We start from the raw sequence: 12,931 nt of genomic DNA, 5'->3' as shown, positions 1-12,931 counted from the left end.
TGTGTATCAACTAAAAATTTCACCCTCTTTCCTTCTTGCCCCAGTCCCATTGTTATAACCAGGAGATTCTCTGGGGTAGGATCTCCCGGTCCCCTTCAATCCTCTTTGACACCATCCTTCTTCCCTTGTCCCTCCTCCATTTGAGACATTCATTTTTCCAGTGCCCAAACTCTGTACACAATGCACATTGATCTTTGCCCAGTCCGGATGGACCTCCCTGGTTGCACCAATTTTGTCTTCCTACTACTTTCTCTGCCCTTACTACTGCCATAAATTTCTTCATATCCTGCTTATATGCTTCCTCTCTATCACTATTTACTCTCCATGCCTCATCCACTGATTTTTCTAGGTTTCTTACATCAGGCCCTTTAAATTTCTGAAGTTTGCACCTAATACCCACTGTTGTGGATATTAGTTGTGGAATTCCCACATTTTCTCTAGAATCTAGAGTTGTACAGCGGCGCATTGTGTCTCTCAATCATGTGCAAAGCTGGAGGACAGAGGGTTGGAGCCTTCTCCTCTGGGCTTGGCACCTCACAAACCAGGGTGACTGTTACCTCTGAAGGATGGTTTGGGATGAAGCCAGGGCCATGGATCACGTGGAAGTGCCTCTTTTTTCCCCCCAGGACCAGAATCTCTTCACCATTTCTCAGGGCATCACTGTCCTCCACCAGCTCCCTCCCACATCTTCCCAATATCCCAACATCCAAGCACCCCTTCCCACCCACCAGGGTTTGAAGGATGCTTTGTTGTGGGGAGAAACCTCCCCTGTCTGTGCCAAATACAAATATAACAAGACAAATACAAATATAACAAGACAAATACAAATATAACAAGACAAATAAAACCTTGAAGAAATCAGCCTGGCCATGGTAAAGGTGATACCACCACAACCAGGACATGTTCCCCTGCACTGCAGGAGCACCAATGATCACCACCAAGGGCAGGAGGGACTTGGGCTTTATTTTCCTTATTTTAAGCAATACCTGCCCATATTATTTTTTTTTTTCAGTTTCTATTTTAAAAAGGCCTAAATTTCAGTGATCGAGAGCCACACGCTCCCCAGCTGTAATTTTGTTACAGCTCTACAGCTCACTCCCAGTGCTGTGAGGAGCAATTACTGTCTCCCTGCCACCTTCCTGCAGAAGAGCTGACAAGGAAATACAATTTATTTTGTCACTATTCAGGAGGAACAAAAAAAAAAAAAAAAAAAAAAAAAAAAAAAGAAAGAACCACAACAAGAAAACCCCAAAAGCAAAGGTTTTTAGGCCAAGCAGTTTTGGGATTTTAAAAGGATTCAGAACGCAGATATGGCTCCAATCCATCTTGGGAAGGGATGAGCACCCTGGAAAGGTGGGAAGCATCCTGCAAATGCCCAACTTCTGTTCCCAAAATTGAAGCCAGGGCTTGTGGCACACAGGAGTCACTTCCTAAGGGCTCCCAGGCACCCAAACAGAGCTGCCCTCCCCGCCCAGCCCTCCTCAGCCAGCTGAATGATCCTCTCTGACTTGGCCTATTTTTGCTTTCTTCCGCATGAAATGTTTTGGATCAGACTCAGTCAGAGCATTACTGAGCCAGGCTCATTCAAGACACGTCATCTTAAAAGTTCCCTTTTTTTTTTTTTCCCCTTCTTCTTCTTAAAGGTCCCTTTTTCCAAGCTTTTAAGCAAGGACAGTTAAAAACTAACCATGTTAACCCGTGCCTTTGTGCCCAGCTCTCCTCTGTGCCCTTTCCAGCAGCTTTCCCCAACAATGTCAGGCGCTGCAAATGCAGATTTTTTACCACCTTAAACCACTTTGGTTCCAGCTCCCTTTTCCTTAGGGAGGCTGCCAGGCAGAGATGCCCACAGCAGCAGCTTTTAGCATGCACCACATCACCTGCAGGCACTGCTGGTTCACTCCCTGACAGCAGCAATGCCACCTTTGAAGCCTGCATGAAGGAGGTCGGTGTGTGCTGCTTCCTCCCCAGACTGCAGGCGCACAGCAGGCTGGAAGCTGAGAGGGAGATGCTGGACCAAAGAAAGTGAATTCCCACAGCAACAGGTGGATGCCTCATCCCTGGGAGTGCTCCAGGCCAGGCTGGATGGAGCTTGGAACGACCTGGGCTAGTGGAGAGTGTCCTTGCCCATGGCAGGGGGTTGGACTAGATCATCTTTCAGGTCTCTTGCAACCCAAACCATTCCCTGAGTCTATGAAATCGGGGTGTTTCTTTCCACACTGTGCATCACTAAGGGATCCCACAGGATGCTCCAGAGAAATGAGTCCTAACAGCCATCTGTTGGATTAAACAATGTCCAAACACATTCCACATGTGAGCACAACACAGGAGAAGCAAATGAGATAAGAATTTGTTTTCCTTTTTCTCTGAGGCTTCTCAGCTTCTCAGGAGAAAAATCCTGGGCCAAGAGATTTTTTCGGAAAAGATGACTGCCACACTATGGGAAACTTAGAGGAAAAGACAATTAGACAAATTAACAAGGGGGGGTCACACCCAGGGCTGGACCACACTGCTCAGATGTTGCCACCAGAGCTGGGAGCTCCTGGTGGTGAGTGCTGGAAAGCCGGCAGGGTGACAGGGCAGCTCCACTGCTCCCTCCTTGTCCTGGTTCTGTGATCTTCCCCCGAGCATCCTCCAGTGCCACGTGTGGGGCACACAGACCTTTGGCTGCACCCAGTGTGGCCAGATGTTATAAATAAATGAAAAACCCCTTGGCAAAGGCTGCTCGGTCACTGACCAGCACTGACTGTGCCTCACAGGGGTGAGGGTTTCAAATCTGGCCTCTGCAAGAGCTGGGAGGTGGAGATGTACCCAAAAAAAGAGAAGCAGTGTCCCCTGCTCCTGTCAGCCTCCAGAGAAGCAAAGGGACAGCCTGTCTGGGCATCATATTTTTCCTCTAGAGCAAAAACACCCCATGAATGGCTAAAGCAGCTTGAGGAGGAGAGGCTCAAAAAGCTGCAGAGGAAAGGAGAGAAAGGATCTTCCCTTTCCAGAGCAGGCTCAGGGATGCACCCCAGCACAGACCGGCTCACGGCTACTACAGGGTGGAGAGCAAGAGACACCAGGGAAGGGCAAGGTGGGAAAAACACAGGGACAAGAGGAGATTCTGTCAAAATACTGGTGGCTCCTCCAGGCCGGTGAAGTCTCTCCTCTAAGCCTAGCACCACTGCAGTTCAAAAGGCTGCCTTGATTCAAAGCCCTCAGGATGCCACATGTGCAGGGATTGGCAGAGGGCAGATCTTACAGTGGAAATGTAACTGCTTTCCTCCACTCCTGAGCAGCCCCAGGTACCAAAACTGGCACAGAAAAGATGGGTGCTGAGCTAAAGCATCCCGATTTTAGCAAATATCCTTCTTTACGTGATATATCCAGCCCCACATATCTTGTTCTCATGCCAGGATGTTTCAAGGCATGGACTGAGCAGCTCTGCAGAGCCCAACCCCATGGAGTAACATCCCCCTAAAATGCCTAAACCACCTTCTCACCCCTTTCCAGGCAGCCAGAGGCTGATTTCTCCTCTGAGGCAGAAAAGAGCTCATTTGCCATCAACAGGCATTTCAAATCCTACCTGCAATTGCTCTCATTACCCATTAAACACTTAATCCCTCTGCGAACCGTCATAAGCTGCCAGCCTTTGCCACCCCTCCTGGCAATGACTCCTACATGTTGATTAGGCATTTTGTACAAAAGCAGCCCCTTTTTTTTTTTTCTTTTTAATCAGATTTAAACATGCTGCCTTCAAAATCCCTTGTAAGAACCCCAAGTCCTGCACAAGGGTAGGAGTGAAATCAGGCAGGGTGACTTCCCCAAGCCTGATTGTGGAAGAGGTGTGGTAGTAGGCTCCCAATCAGGTCATGATTAGTATTGACTTTATTATCCAGAAGGCATGAAAAGACTCTTTATTATTAGAAATCTACAGTTCTTATAGGAACAGTGGTGGATCTAAGACCTGATTGGTTTTAAAGTCAAAACCTCTCATGTCACAGTCATATTTTCTGAAAAATACCTTCACCCAGGATTTCTTCTCCTGGGAAGCTGAGAAGCCTCAGAGAAAAAGGAAAACAATTCTTATCTCATTTGCTTCTCCTGTGTTATGCTCACACATGGAATGTATTTGGACATTGTTTACCAACTGGTGATTGTTTTGTTGGTTTCATGTGAATTGCTTTGACTTAATGACCATCCACTATCCAGCTGTGTCAAAACTCTGGAAAGAGTCACAAGTTTTCATTATCATTCCTTGTAGCCTTCTGTCTATATCCTTTGTGCATTATTTAGAATAGTATTTTTTATAAGTTAGAGTATCATAAAATAATAAATTAGCCTTCTAAGAACATGGAGTCACATTCATCATTCCTTCCTTCATCTGGGAATCCTGCAAATACAAGACCACAGCTTCTCCACAGCTTCCCAGGATTTTTCTGGGAAAGTCTGTGAATGGTGCTTTCACCAATGGCCTGCCTGGAGGATTTCTTTTATATAGTATAGTATCTTAAAATGATCAATTAGCCTTCTCAGAACATGGAGTCAGAGTCACTCATTCCTCCTCTCATCGGGGTTACCTGCAAATTCAACAAGCGTGGATGCGCCAAGAGGGGAAAGAGCTTGGAAAGCAGCGGGACAAGGAGGGCAGAGGGTGGCTTTGCTCACCGGTGACCTCGTCCAGGCTCTCCTTGGTGACGTGGTCGTTCTGGTTGACCCACTCGCCGTTGCACTTGAAGTAGATCTGCGTGGCGGGGTTGGCGCGGCACACGAGCTCCACGGGCTTGTTCTTGACGATGTAGGCGTCCTGCGGCTCGCGCAGGAAGTGCGGCAGCGTCTCGGCCGGCGCCGACGGGAACGACTCGGGCAGCACTTCGCTGTACTCCAGCCCTGTTGGCACACACGGAGCTCAGCAGCTGCCCCACAGCCCCCTCCACGCTGCTCCCTCCCTGCCCTGCACACCCACGGGGGGCTACAGCACACGAGGAGGGGCGGGAAAGCAAAAATGGTAAAGCGGCAGCTGGCAGAACCAGAGGGCACAGACTCAAGCTGCACCAAGGGAAATATAGGTTGGATATTAGGGATAATTGATAAAAGGGTGATAAAGTACTGGAATTGTCTGCCCAGGGTGGAGTCACCATCCCTGGACGTGTTTAACAAAGCCTTGGGTGCCATGGTTTAGTTGAGGTGTTGGGGCTGGGTTGGACTCGGTCTTGGAGGTCTCTTCCAACCCAGTGATTCTGAAAGCAACCCAGAGCTGCGGGATCAATCCTGTTTCACCTGGGTACTGGGCCCCATCTACACTCCCAGCCCAAAGCTGGGTGATCTCCCTAGAGGACACTGCAAGGGAAAAGCACAACAAACCCAGGTCTATGGATGGTGACAGGGACACAGAGAGGCTCCAAAGGGGCTGGTGTCCCCCAGCCCACATCTCCTCCTCACAGCCCTGAGCAATGCATGGGCATGCTCCGAGCAAAATGCTGGCAGGGCTTGTCCTGGGAATGCTGACCATATTCCCAGCACAAATCTGAGCCATCCACACCTTCACTGGAGCTGCATTTGGGATCTCACCCCCGGCCAGCACCTGGATTTCAGCATCACCCAACAGGGGAGCAATGGCTTCCAGCACAGGCACCTCCAGAGAACATCACCCAAAGGTGCCACCAGGATTCCCAGTATCCCAGAAAACGTGGGGCTGTGCCCTGGGGAGCTCCATATCCCTGCTTGTTTGCTTTCAAAAGCCATCTAAATGCAAAAACAACTGGAGGTCATGTCTGCTCAGGCCAGGCCAAGAAAAATCTTGTGCTCTTGTGCTTAAGGAATGTTATCCCTTAGGAGTGGGAGCTCCAGGGTGCCTCATTCCCAGCAGCAGCTTGGAAGATGCTCTGACTGAAGCTGAGCATCATCTGCAGGAGACCTGTTTCCAGCCCATTAAGATCAACCCCAAATACCACAGGAGTAATAAAAACCCCCACACAGGTGCACAGGGATGCTGCTGCTTAACCTGTTGTTCCTGGGAATCTCACTAGCAGTCAGGTCACATCTCGAGGCTTTTCTTTACACTCAAAGGAGTTATGAGCTTTTCCTCCTCCTCTCTTCCCCCAGCCAGAGCTGTGATTCTCAACTCCAGGCACTGCAGCGTGCAGGAGAACAGTAAATATCCCCAGCCCCACGATAACATCTCCAGAGCTGGCAGGGAGAAGAAAGGAGCCCACTCCCTCCATCACCCTTGGCAAGCAGTGGTGCTGCACGGAGGGAATCAGGATCCCAAGCTGTGAGGAGGAGGAGGTGGAGGAAGAGAAAAAAAACATAATCAGATGCACCAAGAGAACAAGATGACCAGGCTTCCTCCTGAGCAAAAATCAGTGAGGGAAAAAAAAAAAAAAAAAAAAGCACGAGGTCAGTCGTTTAAAATCCATTTAGGAAAATTGACTTTCCATTTCCATTTAACACAGCACTAAGGGAGAGCGGTAGGACATTTGTCATAATCCATTAACTGCTCTTTTGGAAACAATGAATTAAACTCTGGGCTAATTTCTCTCTCTCTCTCTCTGGCTCTTCCCCACCTCTCTGCTGCCGGTTATTTCCTTCCCCATCTCATTTGCAGACCTGTGATTTTCCCAGGCCCCGTGGCAGGCAGGGAGACAGGGAATGCCAAGGTGTGTGACCCCCATCCTGACAAAATCTTGGGAACAAAATCCCTGTGAGCACCTCAGGCCACTGCTCCTGCTGGGCAGCCTTTCACCTGTCACAGCAGCAAGCATCCCTTTTTTAATCTGCCAATCAATTTTTCATCCGCTGAGTTGTTGTTCTGTTGTTTGTGTGTTGTTTTTTTTTGGTTAATTTCAAAAACCACTTTGATGCCATGGCTCTAAATTCCCTGGCAAAGGGGGCTGGCAGGAGATAATCAAACTGGCAGCAGAGGCAGCCAACAAAACTTCACTCACAGGCCTGCGTGCAAACCTCCCTGATATGAGGCTCCCTGCATCCCTGTGGCAAAGTCAGACCTGGGCTTGGCAGCTGGGAATGGGCACAGGTATCCTCAAGAGCCAGTTTTTGGGAGGATCTTCCCCTATGGAGGTGACACCCCAAAGTGCTCATGGCCCTGATCCAAACCCACAGGCCAGGAGGAGAGATCCTTCTCCAACAGCCAGCAGCAAGGATATGTTTTCTCCCGCCTCATCACCACTCTGGTGATGCTGAACAGGACTTCAGGTCATCCAAGAGGAGCAGGGAGCTGGGAGGGGATGAGTCACGGCCAGAGGGGAATGGAAATCCGGATTTGTGACTCACTGGGATCGTCTGCATGGGAAGGGTGAAGGCTGCAGTGGAGCCACCTGGGCCCCCAGAACAATGCTTGGGGCTGAGGCACTCCTGGTGGCACCAAAAGTCCCATCCAGACCCTGCTCCAAGAGGGGCTCTGCCCAAATTAATGCTGAGTCTTTAAGGTTCTTCTCCATGTGGGCACAGTGACTTTGGGAAAGAAGGTGGGGTGGGCACAGAGACTTGAAGATGGAATAGGATGGTGTCACCAGCCAGATCCAACATCTCCTTTTAGTGGCTACAAAAACCTGCTGGGTTTGAGATTTGAACCCAAAACACCTGAACCTTTTAAGCCAGGAGCATGTTGGGAAGGTTAAAACCCTGCAAACTCACGACAACTGAGAGATCTTTTGTTTCTCTCCAGGAAAGATCTGGGGCCAAAATAGCAGCTCTAACAGGAGACAGGAGGAAAAGATGATGGGTTCTTCATGGCAGACTCCCAACTGGGGCAATGCCATTGAGCCCAAACCCCACAGATTCCCCAGACTCTTGGATGGGAGCAAATCAAGGGGGAAGGTGATTTTTCCATTCAGGACATTAGCAGGGAAAAAACCACTCCTGGTGGTACCAAAAATCCCATCCATACCCTGCCCTAAGAGGGGTTCTGCCCAAATAAATGCTGAGTCTTTAAGGTTCTTCTCCACTTGTGCACAGTGGACTTTGGGCATGAAGGTGGAACAGGATGGTGTCACCAGCCAGATCCAACATCTCCTTTTAGTGGCTACAAAAACCTGCTGGGTTTGAGGTTTGAACCCAAAACACCTGAACCTTTTAAGCCAGGAGCACGTTGGGAAGGTTAAAATCCTGCAAACTCATGACAGCTGAGGGATCTCTTGTTTCTGGCCAAGAAAGATATGAGGCCAAAAAAACAGCTCTAACAGGAGGAAAGGATGATGGGTTGTTCATGGCAGACTCACAACTGGGGCCATGCCATGGAGCCCCAAGCCCACAGATTCCCCAGACTCATGGATGGGAGCAAATCAAGGGGAGGGTGATTTTTCCATTCAGAAATTAGCTGGGAAAAAAGCATTTGCAGCTGGGCAGGGCGTTTTCCTCCAGCATGAAACGCTCACTGCTATTTAAACACGCTGGGGAAGAATTAAGGCATAGTAACAAGGGGGACTCCGGATGAGAAAAGGGAGGAGAAGCATGCTGGGCACATTTATCACAAGCCATCACGGCAGCCTTTCATCCCCGCTGCCACCCGCCGCATGGGAAACCTCTGCCTCTGCCGGCACTCATGGGGGCCCCCAAAAATCCACACTGGGGGGAGGAACACGCTGCTTGTGCAGAACAACTGCTGCTGCTGTGAGCCCTGAGTGCCCAGCAACAAGTGCAAACCCCAGAAAAAGGCACTGTCCCAGCGGTGCAAGTGCACCGCCCGCAGAGGCCACCGCGGCTCCGGTGCCACCCGGGTGACACTGCGGCCCAGGGACCCGCAGGAGCAGCAGACAGGAGAGATGTTTTTGCATGGGAAAGCAGGAAAGGAGCCCTGCACAGCCGGGATTTCCCGCCCTGCAATCACACCAGCAATAAAACTCCCAGCAGTGACAAACTAATAAATATTTGAGAGCGCGCTCCGCTGCCTGTAATCATCTCCCTGGCAGACGTCTGCAGGGGGTTCCCATCTGCTGGCTTCCCTCCTTCCTGCTGGAGGTGGGTGCCTGCTTCCCAGATCTCTTCTGGGGGCTTTTTTTGGAAATCCCAGGCTGTCACCATCCCACAATCTCACACGACTCTGGGGCACGGTGTCCTGGGGTGCCTGGAGCTCTTTGTGGGCAGGCAGAGACAAAAAAGAGGGGGCAGCTCCCAGCTCAACCCACGGGACCAAATCCTGAAGCCTGCAGCAGGAGCAAGGAGAGGAAAAGGGAGGAGGGGAACAGGCACTTCTTTTCCTCTCCCCATCCCTCATCACACATTTTAATCTGCCGGGGCTGAGCTGGATTATCTGCAGCATCTGTTCCCTGGGGGTGATTTGCAGATGTTTGCCGCCAGCCTTTGCAACTTTGTCAAGAACCACGACCCCAAACCCACCTCACCCCCCTAAAAGGAGCAGCACCGGGGTGGGATCCAGCCTTAACCCCCCCTCCATCACCCCAAACATGTGCCACTGAGGACGGCAAGCCCGGGAAGCAACTTCCCCTGCAGCAATGGCCAAGCAAACCTCCCCAGGAAAGCGTTAAAATCCTCTCTCCTGCAATTGTTATCCCTCCAAATATTTGGAAGATTACAGGAGCATTAGTGGCTGCCCATCACCCAGGGCCACCCGTCCCTCCTGCCGGTCCCAGGCAGGCAGGGAAGGATGGAAGGATGCAGGGATTAGGCTGGGATGCCTGTGTTTCTCCAGCTAAATCTCGGCGGCTGTGGATGCTTAACCCCTTCTGCCCCCACCTCCCCACATCCCTGAGTGCCTCAGGGCTCCTGGGAAGGCCTGGCAGGGAAGAGTTAAACCTGCCAGGTGGGTTAAAATCCTCCTGGAGAGATGAAAAAATACATGACAGCTTATCTGCAGCGCCACAGGAGGAGTCATGTGCCTTCCCAATCTTCCAGCAGGGATGGGAATGGCTCTGGCTCCTGAGACAGGGATGGAGGGGATGCTCCAGCCACCAGCTGGGCTCCAGGAGGTGTCTGGAAGGCTGGAGGGGGGCTGCCCCCCTCCCCAAATCCCCCCTCCCTTGCCTCCAGGGAGAATGAGAACAGGCTTCTTTAGAGATTAGTGCTGTTGCCATTTCAACTCCAGCACATTGTGACACTCGAGCCATGGCATGGCTGCCTGCCATTCCAGAACACCTGCCTCACTCAGGGCAGCCCTGCCACATCCCAGCCCATCCCTGAGCTCAGGGGGAGCTGCCATCACCAGTCCAGGCCCGTCCTGTTCCCATGGGCTGCCACTGGGACAACTTTCTGTCCCAAAGTGGTGACACCCCCCCAAACTTCCCCTCCTAAAAGCACCCTGAGCATCTTCCTCCCCCACACACCATCCTCTCTTCCCCAAGCACCCCCTCCTCACCCTTGCTCTGCCTCCCACACACACAGGGGGCCCCAAACATTCAGCCCCATCTCTGAGGAGGTGCCAGGAGCAGGTGCCACCTTCAAAGGCAACGTCTCCATGAGGTGGAGCAGTGCCATACCAAGCCAGTCCCTTCTCAGGGGTCACATCCCACTGGAGACACAGCAGGGAGAAAGGAGGACTCTCAGGACTCTGGCTGCTCACAGTGACCCCGAGATATTTCAGAAAGTCTCTTTTCCCAGCCCAGCAGTTGCAGAAGGAGTCAGAGCTCTTCAGTTCTCGGTCTCAAGGTTGTTTATTGTTCCTTATCTGTAAAATTCTTTCTCCTGCCCTACCGAGGTCTGAGGTCTGCTCAGCACGACAGTCCAGGCACTCTGCCTGCCCTCAGGGCAGTATTATCTTTTTATACTAAAAACTATGTGTACATTATTTACCATACCTTCCCAATACCTATCACCTATGTTAGACAGTGAGCTTCTACTCTAAACCAATCTGTGAGTGCCACCATCACAGCAGAAGATGGAGGCCAGGAAGGAGCAGGAAAAAGGCTGGACACGCCCAGATCCCTCCACCTTGCCCCCTGAACCCCCATACCAAAAACCCCAAAAATCTACTTTTCCACTCCGTGATAAATTCACTATCATTCTACTTAATTTGTCATGGCTTTCAGATCTTCATATACGGTTGGTAATTTGCTCCATGGGTCATAATCAAAGTCACATGTGTCTGTGCCAGGGTCTCTGAGCCCCCTGGCAGGGCTCTTGGCACTCCAGGAGAGCCAGAGGGATGTGCTGAATTCCAACAGAGGACAACCCAAGATGCAGGCTGGAACTGAGCACGGCTTAGGGAGATCTGAAGGCACCCACATCCAGCCCTCTCCCTGCTGCCTCCTCACACAGATCCCACAAACCCCGGTGCCTCCAGCAGCCTGGGACTGCTCAGGCACAGGCTGGCAAGTGCTGAGTGTGAGATGCAGGGAATGTAACAGGTCCCCAGGGCTGCAGCTGGCTGATGTAAGCCCCGGCCTCATTAACTCAGTGTGGCTCATTAACCTCTCCCTCCCGGGAGGGGACAGCCCCAAGCTGCCAGCACAAGCCACAGAGCTGAGTGTGGAACCTTCAGGAAAACCTGTGGCACCCAGCACCCGGGTTCATTCCGGTTCAAAGTCAAAGGAAGGAAATTTCTGGAAGTTGTTCTTCCTTGTGAGGGTGGTGGAACAGGTTGCCTGGAGAAGCTGTGGCTGCCCCTGGATCCCTGGAAGTGTCAGGCCAGGCTGGATGGGCTTGGAGCAGCCTGGGATGGTGGAAGGTGTCCCTGCCCATGGTGAGGGCTGGAAACCCACAATCCCTAAAGGTCTCTTCCAACCCAAAACATCCCATGAGTCTACCCCACCTCCAGGCTGGAATTGGAGCTGAAAAACCCATGAGGATGTGTCACAGACATCTTTTATGGAAAACCCTTCCCTTAGGATTCTTCCTCCTGAGAAGCTGAGAGGCCTCAGGAACAAAATGCAAGCAATGGTTATCTGCTGCTGCTGTGGAATGCAACAGGTGCATCTGGGATTGGTCTCATGTGGTTGTTTCTAATTAATGGCAAATCACAGCCCAGCTGGCTCGGACACAGAGCCGACACACAAACCTTTGTTATCATTCCATTCCTTTTCTATTCTTAGCTAGCCTTCTGATGAAACCTTTTCTTCTATTCTTTTAGTATAGTTTTAATGTAATATATATCATAAAATAATAAATCATGCCTTCTGAAACATGGAGTCAGATCCTCATCTCTTCCCTCATCCTCAGACCCCTGTGAGCACGGTCACAGGGATGCTGTGCTTGTGGGGTAACCACCCTCATGTCCCCAAGCTTGGTAATTCTGCAGGGGCTGCACAGAAACCCAGCCCCCAGGGTGCTGCTGTGCCCAGGGGGGTGCAGAAGGTGTTGTTCTACCTCTGTGCCCCTCCAAAAGCTGCAGCCCATCCCCTCCTGCTCCCACCAGCCAGGAAAAGCAGCTGCAGCCTGCATCTGGCTTCTCCATGCTCACCACTCTTATTAACAACTAAACCTGGAAAGAACCACTTAACCTTTCCCCCAAGCATCTCTGCCTGACAACTCGCTCCTTTTCCTCCACTGGCTGCCCTCTTCCAGCCCCTTCGTGCCAAACCTGGCACCATCCAGCCCCATCCCTCCATCCCAGGGCCTCCAGCTCCTCCCAGAGCCCACCCAGCCCGAGAGGGACGGACAGACAGGCATTTCCCAGGACAGACAGGCATTTCCCAGCGGCTTACAAGTCCCTCCTGTCCCTCCTGCCCGGCGACAGGCAAACTTGATAATTAGAGAGCATTCCTCCCCAGCCTGGGTAATGAGGGGGTGCACCCAGCCAGCCCTAATTACACCCTTGGAAAGAAAGAAAAGAAAATAAGCAGATTCCTGCTCTCCCAGCCAAAGGAAGAGCCTGCAGCTGGCCTCCCTGGCTGCATATCTCTATTAAACCAGGACTGGATGGGGACAGGGAAAGGAAAAAAGAAAGCAAAGTCTGTGCTGAGAAAAGGGTGGGCAGGAGGAGCTGAGCAGCCCCACAGATATTCCTGCATGTAACAGCCTTGTTGATCAAAAGTTACCT

General features: G+C 51.3%; 1 protein-coding gene across 1 annotated transcript in view; it reads right to left on the bottom strand.

Annotated features, from left to right (window-relative positions):
* UNC5B (unc-5 netrin receptor B) overlaps window positions 1–12,931 on the bottom strand; it is a 60,374-nt gene that overhangs the window by 16,050 nt on the left and 31,393 nt on the right. Inside the window, exon 3 of the mRNA XM_058810629.1 lies at window positions 4,648–4,869. Within this exon, the coding sequence (XP_058666612.1) occupies window positions 4,648–4,869 (222 nt within the window). The remainder of the gene's footprint in view (window positions 1–4,647; window positions 4,870–12,931) is intronic.

The sequence above is a fragment of the Ammospiza caudacuta genome, chromosome 9 (assembly GCF_027887145.1).
Source record: "Ammospiza caudacuta isolate bAmmCau1 chromosome 9, bAmmCau1.pri, whole genome shotgun sequence".
NCBI lineage: Eukaryota > Metazoa > Chordata > Aves > Passeriformes > Passerellidae > Ammospiza > Ammospiza caudacuta.
This window is presented reverse-complemented; position numbering and strand designations above follow the sequence as displayed.